Genomic DNA, 18,101 nt, shown 5'->3' on the forward strand with positions numbered 1-18,101 from the left:
CAGCCCTCTCCCCTCAACACTCTCCCTCAGCCCTCTCCCCTCAGCCCTCTCCCCTCAGCCTTTTCCCCTCAGCCTTTTCCCCTCAGCCCTTTCCCCTCAGCCCTCTCCCCCTCAGCCCTCTCCCCTCAACACTCTCCCCTCAACACTCTCCCCTCAACACTCTCCCCTCAGCCCTTTCCCCTCAACACTCTCCCCTCAGCCCTCTCCCCTCAACACTCCCCCCTCAGCCCTTTCCCCTCAACACTCTCCCCTCAGCCTCCCACCTCAACACTCTCCCCTCAGCCCTCTCCCCTCAACACTCTCGCCTCAGCCTTTTCCCCTCAGCCTTTTCCCCTCAGCCCTTTCCCCTCAACACTCTCCCCTCAGCCCTCTCCCCTCAACACTCTCCCCTCAGCCCTCTCCCCTCAACACTCTCCCCTCAGCCCTTTCCCCTCATTCCTGTCCCCTCAACACTCTCCCCTCAGCCCTTTCCCCTCATTCCTGTCCCCTCACTCCTTACCACGACCCACACCCTCATCCACCTGCCTAACCATGATGGTCGATTGTGTCTTGCAGGGCCACGCGGCGATCGACCCGACCCACCTGGCAGACACCGCCCGCGGCAAGCTGCCGACGCAGATCAACCGGGCCCACTGGCAGACACCGCCCCCGGCAAGCGCCTGGGCGGGTAGCCCACTTGGAATCCAGCAGCGACAGGGAGGGCAGCTCAAGCAACAGCCCTCCGGCCCAGTCCAGCGACAAGACCAACATCCACGACAGCAGCGCACAGGGAACAGACAGACATGAAAGAACAGAACACGACACCAACATGGAGGGGACAGACAGACAGGACACCGCACCAAGGGGACCCCCGACTACAGGTCCAATGAAGACACTGAGGTTGTGTCACAGCTGTCTCCTACATCCTCCGCCATCGCAGAGACTCACCTCGGTTGACCATTCTAGTGATGAGGCTTCTGGGACACTAACTGGTGGGCACCACACAGCTGCTCCGTAAAGCAGGTGGAGGTAGGAGCAGCCGAGGGCCCAGACGGTCAGAGGGCAGACCATACGTTCCTAGAATTCCCTCATCCACCCATGGACCCGTTGCAGTCAGGGACCCAGGGACGATCAAAGGGGGTGACGGCCGGTTTCCAGCACCTGCAGACGCAGGTGGAGGAGTGCATCCACGTCCAGGAGCAGGAAATGGTGCCGGTCATGAGTGCCACACAGGCCAACACCGCATGGGTGGCGTCCACGGTGGAGACAATGGTGGCGACGGTGTCAGGCATGGGTCTGAGTTTGCAATGCCTGGGGCTATCTGTGCACACGGCCTCCGTGGCCCAGGACAGGGCTGCCCTCTCATAGGCAGCCATGAGCCAGAGCCAGCTGAACATCGCAGAGGCGCTCAACAACCTGGCGCGGTCTCAGGAGGCCATCGCTGAAAGCATTGGCGCCATTGCCCGGGTGATGGCTGGCGTTGTACAGGGCCAGACAGGGATGGCCAACTCACTGAGCTCCATGGCTGCAAACGTTCAGACCCTGGTCGATACCAGCACGGGGCTCCAGGACTGGAAGCGCCAGGTGACGGCGTGCCCCGGGTGCTGGATCCGCTCGCACCCCCATCCCATGGAGAGGCCCGGGGGCCACCGGGCACCCTGAGGGAGGAGGGAGATGATGCGGCCTATTCCGGGTCCCCCTGCAGGGGAGGTCCCGGAACTCCATGCCACCTTGGACTCCACCGCCCCACTACCGTCCCTGGTGCATCTGGTGGGCAGCGGGCAGAACAGGGTGGCACCACGCCATCCCAATCGCACGAGGTGCAGCCTGGCCCATCCAGGCTGGGCCGCCCCGGAAATGGCTACTGAAGGGGACACTAGTCACAGGGCAGGAGTCACAGGAATCCGCCTCCAGTTCTCCTGTACTGTCTGGGGGAACACCGAGACGTAGTAATAGGGCCCGTAAGGCCAGAAAGGTAGACGCTGAGTAAGTTAGCACGAGTGCAAGGCACAGAATAGTTAAACGGGATCGGGCACATATACAGGACGTCCGTTATTACACACCTTTCACAGCTATGTAAGCTGCCTCTGTGCTCCATCCGATGTGTGCGGGGGTGGGGCGGGGACTGGGTGCCAGTTTGGGTGCGGGGTGCTGCCTTGGAATGTTGAGCTCCGGTGAATGTGACGTGCGGCCCCTCCTCCTCCTCCAGCACATTGACCCTCTGCTGGGCTATGTTGTGCAGGAATCAGCAGACCACAACGGTGCGGTTGACCCTCTCCGATGGGTACTGGAGGGCCCCTCCAGAGGGGTCCAGGCACCTGAAGTGCATCTTGAGCAGCCCAAAGCACCACGCGACCACACCCCTGGTCGCACTATGGGCATCAGTGTAGTGGTGCTCCGCAACGGTCTGTGGCCTCCGTATAGGCGTCATCAGCCACGACTGCAATGGAGGGCAGCACGGTAGCATGGTGGTTAGCATAAATGCTTCACAGCTCCAGGGTCCCAGGCTCGATTCCCGGCTGGGTCACTGTCTGTGTGGAGTCTGCACGTCCTCCCCGTGTGTGCGTGGGTTTCCTCCGGGTGCTCCGGTTTCCTCCCACAGTCCAAAGATGTGCGGGTTAGGTGGATTGGCCACGCTAAATTGCCCGTAGTGTCCTAAAAAGTAAGGTTAAGGGGGGGGTTATTGGGTTACGGGTATAGGGTGGATACGTGGGTTTGAGTAGGGTGATCATTGCTCGGCACAACATCGAGGGCCTAAGGGCCTATTCTGTGCTGTACTGTTCTATGTTCCATAACCCTGTCACCCAGCAACCAGCCCCGCAACCAGGGGGAGGGTTTGTCTCTTGAACATGCCAGGGATGAACGATTGGGCCAATATAAAAGAGTCATGCGCACTGCCAGGGTACCTGGCGCAGACGTGCTTGATCGTCATCCTGTAGTCACAGACCACCTGCACGTTCATTGAGTACGTACCCTTCCTGTTTATGCACATGGCCCTTTCATCCAATGTGGGCCGCAGGGCGATGTGCATTCCATCGATCGCCCCCTGGACCATGGGTAACCGAGCAACATCGGCGAACACCTCTGCGCGGGCATCCTGGTGGGGGCGGTCCATAGGGAACTGTATGTATCGGCCCGCGATGTTGTACAGGGTGTCAGTGACAGCTCAGATACACCTGTGCACCAACAGCTGCGAGATGCCAGACAGGTCCCCCACTCGGTGACCGGAACGACCCCGTCACGAAGAAGTTGAGGGCGACCGTCACCTTGACGGCCACCGTCTGGTGGCACTACCCTCACTCGGGGCTGCCGTGAGTGCTGCCCTGGATCTACCCACTGGTGTGTGCTGCTAGCTGGGTGGGTGGGGTCTGGCACACGTCAGGCCGGCCGGGACACCTGAGCCGCGACAGCGAAAGGGTTGGGTGGCCATCCGTGTGCCCGCAGCCATGGCCTTGTCGTTCCGAAGGGTGTCTCCCCCCCCCATGCCGTCAACCCCCCCCCCCCCCCCCCCCCCCCCCCCCCCCGCGCCGTCAACCACACCTTGTCTTCTTTTGTGTGAAGAATGGAACACCAGAATGCAATTAAAATGGAGAGAGATAGCAAAACTCTGCGGTACAGAGGGATTTGGTGTCTTGGTGCATGAATCATAAAAAGTTAATATGAAGGTAGAGCAAGTGATTAGGAAGTATCGCGGCACCCTGGGCTAGTGCGTGATCAATTCTAGCCCCACTTGAGCCGGAGTCGCAACACAGGCAAAATTAGATTTTATTTAAAATACCCGCGGTCCTTGGTTGATCCCAATAAACTAGTCACCGGATTTGTAACTTTGAAACACAAGTAACCTTTTATTATGTACAGTATTAGAAATAAACAGGCAGAAAATGTAACTGACTATCTACTACCTCTTTCCCAGTCTCCGCTCACGAACCTGTCCCATTCTCTAGGCACACACACATGAGGGGAATGAGTGATGGAAAAATAAAAGGACAAGGATCTCAGTTGCACTGGGATGATGTCCTGTGAATATCTTTCTGAAGTTCAGACTTTCGTTTGGTACATCTTCCTTCTCGGCTTCAGCTGGTTTTCTCTGGCAGCGTTGTCTTCTTTCTGATCAGACTCAGTATCATTTCGGGTTCACATCAGCCATGTACCAGGCACTCTGCTTTCAGAACAATGGGCGGGATTCTCCGACCCCCCGCCGGGTCGGAGAACCGCCGGGGGCTGGCATGAATCCCGTCCCCGCTGTCTCTCGAAGTCGGCACCAGAGATTTGTCAGGGGCGGGAATCGCGCCGCGCCTGTCGGCGGGCCACCCCCGGCGATTCTCCAGCCCGTGATGGGCCGAAGTCCCGCCGCTGTCATACTGGTCCCGCCGGCGTGAATCAAACCACCTACCTTACCGGCGGGACCAGGCGGCGCGGGCGGGCTCCGGGGTCCTGGGGGGGGGGGGGGGGGGGGAGACGGGGGACGCAGGGCGATCTGGCCCGGGGGGGTGCCTCCACGGTGACCTGGCCCGTTATTGGGGCCCAACGATCGGCGGGCGGGCCTGTGCCGTGAGGGCACTCTTTTCCTTCCGCGTTTGCCATAGTCTTCACGATGGTGGACGCGGAAGTAACCCCCTCCCCTGCGTATGCGCGGGGATGACGTCAGCAGCCGCTGACGCTCCGGCGCATGCGCGGACTTCCGCCGGCCGGCGAAGTCCCTTTGGCCCCAGCTGGCATGGCGCCAAAGGCCGTTCCCGCCGGCCAGCGGGGCACCAACCACTCCGGCGCGGGCCTAGCCCCTCAAGGTTTGGGGCGGCCCAACGCCAGAGTGGTTCACGCCACTCCATCCTGCCGGGACCCCCCGCCCTGCCGGGTAGGGGAGAATCCCGCCCAATATATAGATATATAGAGAAAGAGAACCATGTAGGACATTGTCCTGGCCAACCCATTGTTGCCAGTTAACCAATTGAACTGACTCCCTAAGATCCACTCGGTGCCAAGAGGTCTGGCTTCGCCTATCCAAAATACAAAATCTGGAAACATAGTGTCCAGGCAAACAGGCTGTTTCAACTTTCTGCCTTCTGTTTAAAAGCACATTCCAGTTATGGGTCTCTGACCAAAATAATAAAATTAAAGACATGGAAACAGAGGAAATAAGCAGGAAGGACTCTTAAAGAAGGCAACTGGAATGTTGTTGTTTATTGCAAGAGTAATGGAATATAAAAGTAGGGAAGTTTTATTACAACTGTACAGGGCACTGATCAGATCACATCTAGAGTACGGTGCACAGTTTTGGTCTCATTACTTGAGAAATGATATAATAGCATTAGAAGCAGTTCAAAGGAGGCTCACTTGGCTGCTTCCTAAGGTGAACGGCTTATCTTATGAAGGAAGTTTGAACAAATTGGACCTATACCCATTGGAGTTTAGAAGTGAGAGGTTGGACGGTTCGGTGGCTCAGTGGTTAGCACTGCTGCTTACGGCGCTGAGGAACCGGGTTTGATCCTGGCCCCGGGTCACTGTGTGGAGTTTGCACATTCTCCCCGTGTCTGCTGTGCCTCACCCCCACAGCCCAAAGATTAGATTTAGGTGGATTGGCACGCTAAATTGACCCTTAATTGGAAAAAAAAATAATTGGGCACTCTAAATTTTAAAAAAAAGAAGGGTGAGAGGTGACCTTATTGAAACATATAAAATCCTGTGGGGATTTGACAGGGTGGATGCTGAGAGGATATTTCCCCTCATGAGAGAGACCAGAAGCAGGGGACACAGTTTAAAAATAAACAGTTTTCCATTTAGGACAGAGACAGGCGCCGGAATGTGGCGACTAGGGGCTTTTCACAGTAACTTCATTTGAAGCCTGCTTGTGACGATAAGCGATTTTCATTTCACAAGGTGATTTTTTTTTCTCTGAGGGTCATTAATCTGTGGAATTCTCTTCCCAGAGAGCAGAGGAGGCACAGTAATTGAATATTTTTAAAACTGAGTGAAACAGATTTTTGATTGAGAAGGGAGTCAAGGGGGATAGGGGATAGACAGAAAAGTGGAGCTGCAGCCATGATAAGATCCGCCATGATCTTATAAAATGGCGAAGCAAGCTCAATCCAAAAAGTCTATTCCTAATTATATGTTTGTATGAAAATGTGCAGCCTACTTCCACCAAGTGAGTTTATGCAACTTCAATGGAGTTTAGTCTGGGATTGTTTGCACTGTCAATTCATATGTCAGCCTCTTGAACATGTGCCGAGGGGAGCACAGAGTTTCCCACTTAGAGTTCAGGAAAATTTGGAATTGAACCATAATGGGTTGTTCTCCAACTCCTCAGGCACCGGTTATAGATGGTCAGAAGTCTGGAATAGATCATCCAGCTGTCATCAGCTGGGCATAATGTTTGAAGCAGGCAAACGCAAGAAAACAATGAATGCCTATTTAATATTTAAAATAATCCAAGAGCGAAGTGCTCAGAAATGGAAACAAAAACCTTAAGAAAATAGAAATGTTCCTGGAAATCAATTTTTAGAAAACTTTATACTCAATTCAGATATAATGGAATTGTAGATTTTTCATGTAAGGTTTATCATTTTAACATCATGTTTGACGAAATGAATGCCTACAACCGTAGCAATGTCTGTAAACAGGCTTTAAGTGAACTATGGAAATCTTATATGACTTATCTTATTGTGTCATTTATGTAACAGCTATTATTTTTTGTCTAAATCTTGTGTGCATTACATTTTCTGTGATTTCACTCCAGATGGCAGGTCTAGAGGTTGGAAAGAAGATTTTTGCGATCAATGGAATTGTGGTTTTCCTACGACCCTTTCAGGAAGTTGAACACTTCCTGCAGCAATGCTTCAGTAGCAAGAGGCCTCTTCGGGTACTGCTGAGCACAAAGCCACGAGAGTAAGTTATGTGTCATTTAAGTGTTTCAGTTTAATAATTGAACAATTGCCACAGATAGTCCCTTTTTTGTTTTTATTTATTAAAGAACTGCAGCAGGATCGAGCCCCACGCTACTTAGCATTAAGCCTTTGTTAGAAAAATACCCTCTATCCAATTCAACAACACAGAAGTATATTTTTAAAACTCTGTATGCACTGGCTTATCTCCAGTTGTGAACCAAGAACATTGTGCTGTTTCTCAGATTTGTGTCAGACTACAGCAGCTCCTGCTGTTCGGTTGAAATTATGAAATAGTGAAATGCAGAGAATATGTAAAGAGATATTAGGGCTAATCATCTTGTTCTGAACTCCATGTGCACCAATTACTAATATACCAGCGACACTAGTAATGAAGACCTAATTCCGGGACTCTGCCTCCTGTGTGCTTGACAGGCATTTCATGGGATCTTCCCATCAGAAACTGACAAAAGTATTTCATTTGATATAAATGGTACAGATGTCATAGCATAATGCTGCTGTCATTCTCTGAGAACTTGTCTGCAAGATGCCCGTGCCAAGAATTGAACAAAGAAACTGGGCAATGCTTGCTGGCTTTTCAGTGATCCCTGAGGATCTCTGGATTGATTTTCTCTCATTAGGGTGTAGCAGGGCTGGAGGCTGACTACTTGCAGTTTCACAACATGGTGGCCAAAATAGCTCAGTCTCCTGAGGCAGCATCCAGCTTGACACGGATTCCAAATTGGGTATTCATATTTGTGAAAATTCTGTTGAGGTCAGAGGAGGAAAGAAAAATCAGGTGTATTGTTACTGCCATGACCAAATACGACCCATCTTAGGGTAATGGAAGAGTTGACTACCATGCTGTGATCAGATTAAAATGTATGCATTTTTTTCAAGCACTAAAGTGACACTATAGACTAGTGATATGTAAGCTTGTACTCATAATGTTTGTGATCTGAACTCTGTGGCTAGGGAAGAACACTAGAAGCAGAAGATAAATTGAGGTAATTTGATTGCAGTGCTACTTCCTCCAAACCAACTTAGACTGACATTGGCTGATGTCTGGGATTCAATTAGCTGTCCTATTCACTTTGTTAGTACAAGAGAAGTCTTGACCTAGGGAAAAGAATGTGATATTTTACTCCTGATAAAAATAAACAATTTTGCTTAGCAGCAGTAATTCCGTTTGAAATTGAACACAAGAAAGGAGTTTTTTTCTAATGAATAATGCCACACTTGGGCCGGGACTTTCTGGCCCTGCTGTGGTAAGCATCGCCGTGGGCTATGCAGTGGGCTAGCCAAAAGTCCCTTGACTTTTGGCAAGACGGAAAATCCCAGAGACGGGCAGGGCCAGAAAATGAGCATGATATTTAGGGAATGTAATTTATTTCAGATTCTATCATTTTTACATGTGTGCCATTTTCAGTCTCATCATACCATATGGACAGCACATGGCCATTGAAGTGCTGGCACACCTGGCATAAATATAACTTGTTATCTAATCCTCCTGTTTTTCCTTTAACCAACAAATGCAATATTTTAACATTTGTTTTGCAACGACGTAGCACTTTCCCTAATGGTATTTATAAAAATAAAATCAATACTGGCCGAAATCTGGAATAATTATGTTCTTTGTTTGCATTTAATATGAGAGTTTTACATATAGCATCGTTTGATGAAGTACATAATGCAAAAACAAAAAACTTGCATTTACTCACCAATTATCTCAGTTCACGACATCATTACAGGAGTTCCTTAAGGAAGTGTCCTGGGCTCAATCATATTCAGCTACTTCATCAATGACCTTCCTTCCATCATAAGATCAGAAATGGGGATTGCATCATTTGCAACTCCTCAGATACTGAAGCAGTCCATGTCAGAATGTAGCAAGACATGGACACTATCCAGGCTTGGACTGACAAGTGGCAAGTTACATTCACGCCACACAAGTGCCAGGCAACGGCCATCTCCAACAAGCGAGGATTTAAACATCACCCCTTGACATTCAATGGCCATTGCTGAATCCTCCACTCTTAATATATATTGAAACAGCTGAAAATTGTTGGGCCAAGGACACTGCCCTGAGGTACTCCTGCAGTGATGTCCCAGGACTAAGATGACTGTCCTCCAACAACCACAACCATCTTCCTCTGGGCTAGGTATGGCTCTAACCAGTGGAGAGTTTCTCCATCGATTCCCACTCACTCCCGTTTTGCTTGGGGCTCCTTGATACCATGCTCTTCACTTGCTGGTGAGATCTTGTTTTCTGATTCTCCCCAACCCCCGCCAGTGACACAACAAACTTCCCCCCCCCAGGAAGATCGGGAACCTTATTTCAATACACTTAAATATAATTAGCGGGCTTCTTGCAACATTGTTCCCCCCACTTCAGCAAGGTTTAGAACTGTTTTTTAAAAATGGGAACCAGGTCGAAGGAATGCGCCAGGGATGCACAGGTAGGTATAGCCCCCGGGGGAGAGGGTCATGGCTGTGCAATACCTTGGCACTTCACACTGGCACTCCCTGAGTATCAAGGAGTAGTGTGAGGGGGCCTCATCCACTGCAGAGCTCCATTGAGAGGTTCGGCCTATCCATGAGGGATGATCTCCGTGGGAGGGAGCGGAGCACGTCCATATGCGTGTGGGGCGATCTGTGTGTTTGTGCATGTGTGTGTATTTAGTTTAATCAGAGATTGAGGCACCTTTTAAAGGGTGTCCCACTCTCTGGATTTCCAATGTTCCCACCCTGTGTCACCAGTGTGATGGCGTGGGCCATGCTTACATTTTTGTTTTGCAGAGTGCTGTGCAATTTGGCAAGTAAAGACGGCTGTGCAGATGACGCACTGCACAGTGGCTTCCAGCCTTAGCCAGCACTCTGGAGAAATGGAAAATTTCTGCCCCTTTTCGAGATGAGATCCCATCTTCACATTGAATACACCACCCATTGTTTTGTGTGGCACTATCATTGTGTTGAATACGATGGATGTCAAACAGATCTGGCAGTTCAAAAGTGCCTATCCATGGGGGGCTGTTGTCTCAGAAGCTGCAGAAGTCTATTCAATTATAAATGTAACCTCATGACTTAGCATATTCCTCACTCTACCAAGAACATTAAGCCCGAGAATCAACACTCAGTGTGGAGTGATGGAGCGAATGTCAGGAACCGTGTCAGGTGTATCTACAAATCGAGTGATGACTTGAAAAACAATAAGCATCCTTTTTTCCTATAGTATAAATTTGTGGTGATCATTTGAAATTTGTCATGTCCTGATAAGTGCAAGACCAAAAGCTTTGGCAACATGTTTCTTTTCAGTAATATAAAATATTCATCCGATGTCTGTACTTCCAGACCGTGGGCAAGATTTAACAAAATATTTTTCAACATCATTTCGGGCGCGATTAGTGGGGTGTTGCTTGACGGCCGCGTTGGTGATATCGCGGCCCATATTTAACAGCACTTAATGTTGAAAATGAACCCCCATGAGCTTCTCGCCATGATTGGCTGCCTTGCCCTCTGATACATCAGACTCGCGTCTCAGTGTCTCATTGGTAACGAGGGGGAACTGCTTTTAAACGCTCCCTCACCACTCACTCCAGTTAACACAAAAGCATGGCAGAGCGCAGACCTGCTCCTTGCTTTGGGGATGCTGGCCTGACCAGGCTTCTCTATGCTGTGAATGAGAGACGAGGCATCCTGTTCCATTGAGGGGGTCAGAGGCCAAGCAGCAGGGGCCAATGCCACCTGGGGGGCAATAGGGCAATAGCAACAGCTGTCAGTGAGGGCAGAATGGCAAGGAGGATTGCCGTCCAATGTGGGAAGAACACAAACAACCGCCAACGAGCTGTTGTTAAGTTACCACCCCTCCCCCGGCATCAGGTACGCCTGCCACCCCTCAAATGTCCGCCCCCCCCCCCCCAAATCACTGGCTGGCAACTTGCACCTGACCTGCCCCCATACCCGCCTGCATTCAATCTTCATGCTTGTTTGTCATAACTCCCTGGCACCCACCAGCACAACCCCTCCATGTCCAGAAGCGGTGCTCACACACGCCATCTGCTATGGACATTCCTGATCCATCCATCTTTGTCCCCGTAGGAGAAGATAGCCCTTAATAAGTGGTAAAGGTGGGTGGAGTACCAGAGATCCGAGTCCGCAGCCCCAATCAGGAACGGTCCCTGGTGATCGCGGAGTTGTTTGAGGAGAGAGCAATAACCGACAGAGAGGCTGGCCTGGACCACAGAGGTGAGGATCCACTGCCCCTTCACCCAGGTGGCCTGTCTCATCTGATTGTTCATGTCAGACAACTTAATCCTTCTCTGTCGCTAACCACATGTCCATTGTCTCGCAGGATCTCCATCTGATGGGAGCGGGCCATCCTGCCGCTATTTAACTGGTGTGCCTTCTGGGGCATTCTGTATCGTTCTTTAAATCCACTTCAAGTTGCCCAGCATTGGTTCTTTAAAGTGACTGCACACAATAAAGATTTGCCCACTCATTTGTTCCCACATCATTGTTCAAGACCTTAAATTATTGTTTTGTGCGAGGCAGCCATTCATGTGTCTCTATTCCAAACTAGTTGACAGTATTCACTGTGCAGAATGTGCCCCCTCTACACTGGGAAAAGCAAATGGGACTAGGCAACCACTTTGCCAAATATCTCCCTCTGTCCACAAGCATGTCCACCTCAAACTGCCAGTGGCTCACTAATTCAATTCTCATTCCCATTCCCACTCTCACCTCTCTCTAATTTGCCTTTTATACTGTTGCAACAAAGCTCAATACGAGCTATGAGAATTATTACTAATCTTTCACCATGGCACCATGTCACCCTTTGGCCTGAGTTGACCTCAGTAATTTAAGACTTTAGTTGTATTCTTATTTTTAAATCTGTTTTAATGTTATACCTGATCTCCAAGTTTTCTATTCTTTCTATCTCTCCTGCCTCTTCCACTTTCCTTGGCTCATTCAAGTGCCATTCTCACTCCTGTGACATGACACAAAAATTTAGATTGATTTCCAGTGCAATGTTAAGCGAGTGCTGCACTGTTAGATGTGCCATTTTTCAATTACAACATGAAGATCTTGCTGTATTATTTTGAAGAAGTGAATTAGTTTTATTCCTGGTATCCTGGCTCATATTTATTCCTCAATAAACGTCACTAAAAAGAAGTGGATTAGCTGTCCATTATCATATTGTATTTGTGGGAGCTTGCTGTGTGAACCTTTCCTATATTATAAATGAGAATAGAGTTAAGGACATGGCTGATGGTAAAGGCCGAGTTGTTCAAATCGCAGAAGGGAAACTTGAAATAACTGTCCTCAACTGTATTTTTGAAATTTGACATAGTATGAGAGGTTTGAAATCCAGAGAATTATGTCCCAGAGTTTTTGTGATGATTTTAAATAAAATTAACATTTATTAAGAAATAAAAAGAAGAACAATAAAGCAAATTAAAAATACATTTAACTAAGCCAATGACTATACACAGTATCACTAATTTAAACACTTCCAAACAAACTTAACTACCTTCAGAGCTAACCTTTCCCAAATTGTTGCACAACATCTTATAGATTTTAAAATCTATTTAAAAATCCAGTAACGGTTACCACACAAGGCTGTTACATTTCTTTGTGTGTTGCTTTGGAGGTAAAACCAGCAGCTTCCTTTACAAGAACGGCTTTCTTCACAGACACTTGTCGGTGGGAGGTAAACATCTTTTCCTACTGTTGGTTGATGTCTAAAAACAACCTTTGCACATATTTCAATATCTCCTGAAATACAATTCTCCCTTTGATCTTCCCTTATCTGACCTAAACCTCATTGGAACTCAGACTTAATTACCTTTATTTGGTGCAGCACGGTAGCACAGTGGTTAGCACAGTTGCTTCAGAGCTCCAGGGTCCCATATTCGATTCACGGCTTGGGTCACTGTCTGTGTGGAGTCTGCACGTTTTCCCCGTGTCTGCGTGGGCTTCTGCGGGTGCTCCGGTTTCCTCCAACGGTCCAAAGATGTGCCGGATAGCTGGATTGGCCATGCTAAATTGCCCTTACTGTCCAAAAAGGTGGGGTGAGGTTACTGGGTTTTGACGATAGGGTGGAGGTGTGGGCTTCGGTAGGGTGCTCTTTCCAAAGGCTGGTGCAGACCCGGTGGGCCGAATGGCCTCCTGCACTCTAAATTCTATGATTTATTGATTTTCGGGCAGCACGGTAGCACAAGTGGCTTGCACTGTGGCTTCACAGCGCCAGTATCCCCGGTTCGATTCCCTGCTGGGTCACTGTGCGGAGTCTGCACGTTCTCCCCGTGTCTGCGTGGGTTTCCTTCAGGTGCTCCGGTTTCCTCCCACAGTCCAAAGACGTGCAGGTTAGGTGGATTGGCCATGATAAATTGCCCAATTAGTAACCAAAAAAGGTAGGAGGGGCTATTGGGTTACGGGGATAGGGTGGAAGTGAGGGTTTAAATGGGTCGGTGCAGACTCGATGGGCCGAATGGCCTCCTTCTGCACTGCATGTTCTATGTGGACTTACTTTATGAACCTTTCTTCATGCCACTCTTTCACACCTCGTATCTCTTACTTTGAAACTTTAACTTATTCAAAGCATTCATGTTCTGTCCCCATTAGGTAAAATGTGTTGACAGTGTTGCTAAACTCATATGTCAAATGCAGTTCCATTCACTCAGACTTCTCTGTCCCTGCCTTAATTTTCTTTCATTGTAAAATGTGTAACCAGAATAGTATCAGCAGAATTGTATTTCCCTGATACTTTCATGACAGCAATATTTTCCTGATAGTATGCTTTAAAATTACTTCATTGGGTATCGCATGCATTTGGAATTTTTTGAGGTTGTGAAAAACGCTTTCTAACTTCAAAACTTTCTTTCTGTTTCATTAGTCTCTTACGTAACTGATATGATCTGTTACATCATTCCAAGGATCATCCTTTCGATATATACGTATTTGTCTCTTAATTTTCAGTTCTTCTGAAATCCTCACGGTAGCATGGTGGTTAGCATCAATGCTTCACAGCTCCAGGTTCCCAGGTTCGATTCCCGGCTGGGTCACTGTCTGTGTGGAGTCTGCACGTCCTCCCCGTGTGCGCGTGGGTTTCCTCCGGGTGCTCCGGTTTCCTCCCACAGTCCAAAGATGTGCGGGTTAGGTGGATTGGCCATGCTAAATTGCCCGTAGTGTAAGGTTAATGGGGGGATTGTTGGGTTACGGGTATACGGGTTACGTGGGTTTAAGTGGGGTGATCATTGTTCGGCACAACATCGAGGGCCGAAGGGCCTGTTCTGTGCTGTACTGTTCTATGTTCTATGTCACACTCATAATGCAACCTGGTATGCAGAGGTGCTGATTGATCTGTTTATTTCCAGCATTTCTTTTTGCCTCAAATAGATTGCTTGCTTCATTCTGCATTGAGCCATGGGACATAAAGAGAGAGGGACAAGTAACATCATAATATTAAGCAAAATACGGGGCTGGGTTCTCCGCAGCCCTGCGGCGAAATTGCGTTTGGCGTGGGGCAGAGAATCCAATTTGGCGGCAAAATCGGGCCCGGCGGCGGTCCGGCGATTCTCCGGGCCCCCAGAGTGTGCGTGTAGTACTCCGCGAGGCTGGGGGGGGCCATTGCGATCCTCCACTGTCAAATGGCCGAGTTCCCGACGGCATGTAACTAACATGCTATGGCCGGTCGGGACTCTTGTGTGGCGGCTGCGGACTCGGTCCGCGGCCGCCCTGGTAGGGGCGGGGGGATTGGGCACCCGGGGGGGGGGGCCTTATGGGTGGCGGGGGGAGAGATCGGGTCAGACGGAACTTCCGGCGTGCGGCCGATTGGGGCGGTCTACATTCCGCAGCTGCCTCCGCGGTCCGAGTCTGCCATGGCACTTGGCTGGGCTGCTGGGGGCCGCCGCCGTGCGCAGGCGCAGACTCCAAACTGGAAGTGCAGGGGCCCATATCCGCCGCTGAAGCTGCATGAATCACTCTGGGGCCCTGCTAGCCCTCTGCAGGTATGTGAATCAACTGTTCTTTTTTATTGGAAACTGGGGAGTGAAACACCAGTGTTTTTACGCCGGCGTGGGGACATAGCCCCATTTTGGGAGAATCCAGCCCATGATTGGATTTCAGTGTAGTGTCAGCCCCTTTACAGAAATTACCCAAATTAATTGTTGTTGCTCTGTAAATATTTTCCATTAATCTGTGACCTAATGTGAATTTCTATGAACTCATTTAAAAAAAAATATTTTTTATTCTCCTTTTTCACATTTTCTTCCAAATTTACACCCACCAACAACAAACAATAATCAGTAACAAATATGTCAATCCCCATATCAATAACAACGATCCCATCCTCCCACCAAACCCCAAACATGTTCACATAAACAAATGACAAAAAGGAATAAGGAATCACCCATAGTCACCATCAACACACACCGCCCCCCTTCCCCCAACCCCCAACCCCCCCACCCAACCCCCCGCCCAACTAATGTTCGATGTTATCCAGTTCTTGAAAGTGCGTGATGAATAATGCCCATGAACTGTAGAACCCTTCCATCCTTCCCCTCAGTTAAAATGTAACCTTCTCAAGAGTCAAGGGCTAAAAAGCTCACTTTTAAAGCAGACCAAGGCAGGCCAGCAGCACGGTTCAATTCCCGTACCAGCCTCCCCGAACAGGTGCCGGAATGTGGCGACTAGGGGCTTTTCACAGTAACTTAATTTGAAGCCTACTTTGACAATAAGCGATTTTCATTTCATTTCATTTTCAGGGTGGAGAGGTTGCTCTCCATCCCATCAAGATCCGCCTTCGGGCGATCAAAGAGGTGAAGGCTACAACATCTGCCTTTGCACCCGTTTCCAACCCTGGCTGGTCCGACACCCCAAATATGCCCCCCCCCCCCCCCCCCCCCCCCGGGGACCGGGTCCAGTTTCACGTGTACCACTTTAGAAATTACCCTTAAAAACCTCCTTCCAGTAATCCTCTAGCTTTGGACAGGACAAAAACTTATGAACGTGATTAGCCCCCCCCCCCCCCCCCCCCCCCCCCCCCCCACCCCCGCCCCGCGCAATGTTCACACACATCTTCTACTCCTTCAAAGAATCGGCTCATCCTCGCCCTCGTGAGGTGTACTCTGTATTCCACCTTCTGCTGTATCAGCCCAACATCGCGCACGAGGTGGAGGCATTCACTCTCCGGAGCACCTCACACCAGAACCTCTCCTCCATATCCTCTCCCAACTCTTCCTCCCCTTTGCTTTGATCCCTGCCAGTGGTGCCTTCTCCTCTTCCAAAATAGCTCCGTAAACCGCTGACACTACCCCCGTCTCCAGTCCCCCTGTCATCAGCACCTCCTCCAGCAGTGTGGAGGCTGGCTCCTCCGGGAAACTCTGTATCTCCTTTCTGGCAAAATCTCGAACCTGCATGTATCTAAACATTTCTCCCATCTCCAGCCTATACTTCGCTTCCAGCTCCTTCAGTCCTGCAAACCGACCCCAAAGAAACAAATCTTTTAGTGTCTTAATCCCCTTCTCCTCCCATTTCTAAAAACAAATTTTAAATAGTTTATTTGCTTTTAGACATTTATACCTCTAGTTCACCATAAAACTGCATTAAATAACTGGTGAACTTTTCTTTAATTAGGACAGTAAAGATTCCAGACATGGCAGATGGACTTGGATTCCAGATTCGAGGATTTGGTCCATCAGTTGTCCACGCAGTTGGCCGAGGTAAAAAGAAAATGCTTTCTAGTTGTACTTAACCTGAGCTACTTGCAAGCAGCTGGTCAATAGCCAGTTAAAGGTAGATTATTTTCATCCACTGTTTCAAACCAACCTCAAGCGTAGAGGAGATTCTCAATAGTGGATAGTGCAAAGTTGTTTTCCTTCATATGGTGCACTGTTAAAACTTGTAAATTATATTCTGCAGATATGCTGTATATAATTAGGTATTAATTAGTTTTAACGCCTTGTTATCAACGGTACATTAGAACTTTTAAAAGCAGAAGACTGCAAACACATTTAAATCAAGTTATTTTAACAACTGTGTGACTTTAGACAAACAACATCCATTTTTATATGACAGATATCTGTACTCAAAACAAACAGTTGAGTTTTTATAAGCAACTGGAAACATTGGAGTGACTAAGAAGTCTGATTTTGTTATCACAATATTGTAGCAGCTGCTAATATTAGCTGTTCTTGGACATATTTTCTGCCTTTTATTTGTTGATGTGTTAAAACTGAACAAATTGTTCTCCATAAAAAATATGGGACAAGATTTCCTTTGTAACAAAACTGTAAATGCATTCTTCAATCAAATGAATAATCCCAGCTATTTGGACAAGAATACTGTTGACTATTCTGCTTTTGACTGTTCTACATATTGAATGACACCGGGCGTTGAGTGTAAGTCAGATATGAGAGAGGGTCATTGGCACATTGGTACTGCAGAGTTCGGTGGTGGCCATGACAAATTTTCTGAATCTATTTCTGAACATAGTCTCAGGTATAGGCAACACCTTCTGAGTCTAGGTTGTCAACTGGAGAGTGTGGAACAATAGAAGTAAACAAAGACAACTTAATGAAGAAAGGTGGTGTCACAAAAGTTCTTTGACAGGTGAAAGTAAAGGTCAGTGCAGTTTTACTAGAGTGAGCATGTGTGTGTGTTAGTGACGAGGGTGAGTGTATGTGTGTGTGTGTGGCAATTAACAGCCAGCCGGTATGAAGCACATCGAACGGCTGAGCGCTGCCAGGGAAGGCAGGAGAGAGTGGGCACTGAGAAAAGAGAGCACGTGGACTGGTGTTTGCAATGTGTTCCCTCGGGGACAGTCACTGTGGAGCTGTCTCAAGGAGCTGCTGACCTGTGAAAAATAAATATCAATGGATAAGCTATGTCATGAGTGTCTGGACAGACACCGACTCATTCCCCAGACACATTTCATTTGCGCTCTGGGCTGGGATTCACCGATAGTGATGGAGTGATGGAGCACAGATGGAGTTCAATCCAGGCAAATGCAAGGTGATGCATTTTGGAAGATCTAACTCAAGAGCAGACTATATGGTCAATGGAAGAGTCCTGGGGAAAATTGATGTACAGAGAGATCTGGGAGTTCAGGTCCATTGTACCCTGAAGGTGGCAACGCAGGTCGATAGAGTGGTCAAGAAGGCATACATCATGCTTGCCTTCATCGGATGGGGTATTGAGTACAAGAGTCGGCAGGTCATGTTACAGTTGTATTGGACTTTG

The 18,101-nt window shown here is 48.8% G+C and overlaps 1 protein-coding gene across 1 annotated transcript in view; it reads left to right on the top strand.

Annotated features, from left to right (window-relative positions):
• prex2 (phosphatidylinositol-3,4,5-trisphosphate-dependent Rac exchange factor 2) overlaps positions 1-18,101 on the top strand; it is a 624,716-nt gene that overhangs the window by 250,001 nt on the left and 356,614 nt on the right. The window contains exons 10-12 of the mRNA XM_038808469.1: positions 6,503-6,587; positions 6,716-6,864; positions 16,497-16,582. Of these exons, the coding sequence (XP_038664397.1) occupies positions 6,503-6,587; positions 6,716-6,864; positions 16,497-16,582 (320 nt within the window). The remainder of the gene's footprint in view (positions 1-6,502; positions 6,588-6,715; positions 6,865-16,496; positions 16,583-18,101) is intronic.

Source organism: Scyliorhinus canicula, chromosome 10, assembly GCF_902713615.1.
Source record: "Scyliorhinus canicula chromosome 10, sScyCan1.1, whole genome shotgun sequence".
Classification (NCBI taxonomy): domain Eukaryota; kingdom Metazoa; phylum Chordata; class Chondrichthyes; order Carcharhiniformes; family Scyliorhinidae; genus Scyliorhinus; species Scyliorhinus canicula.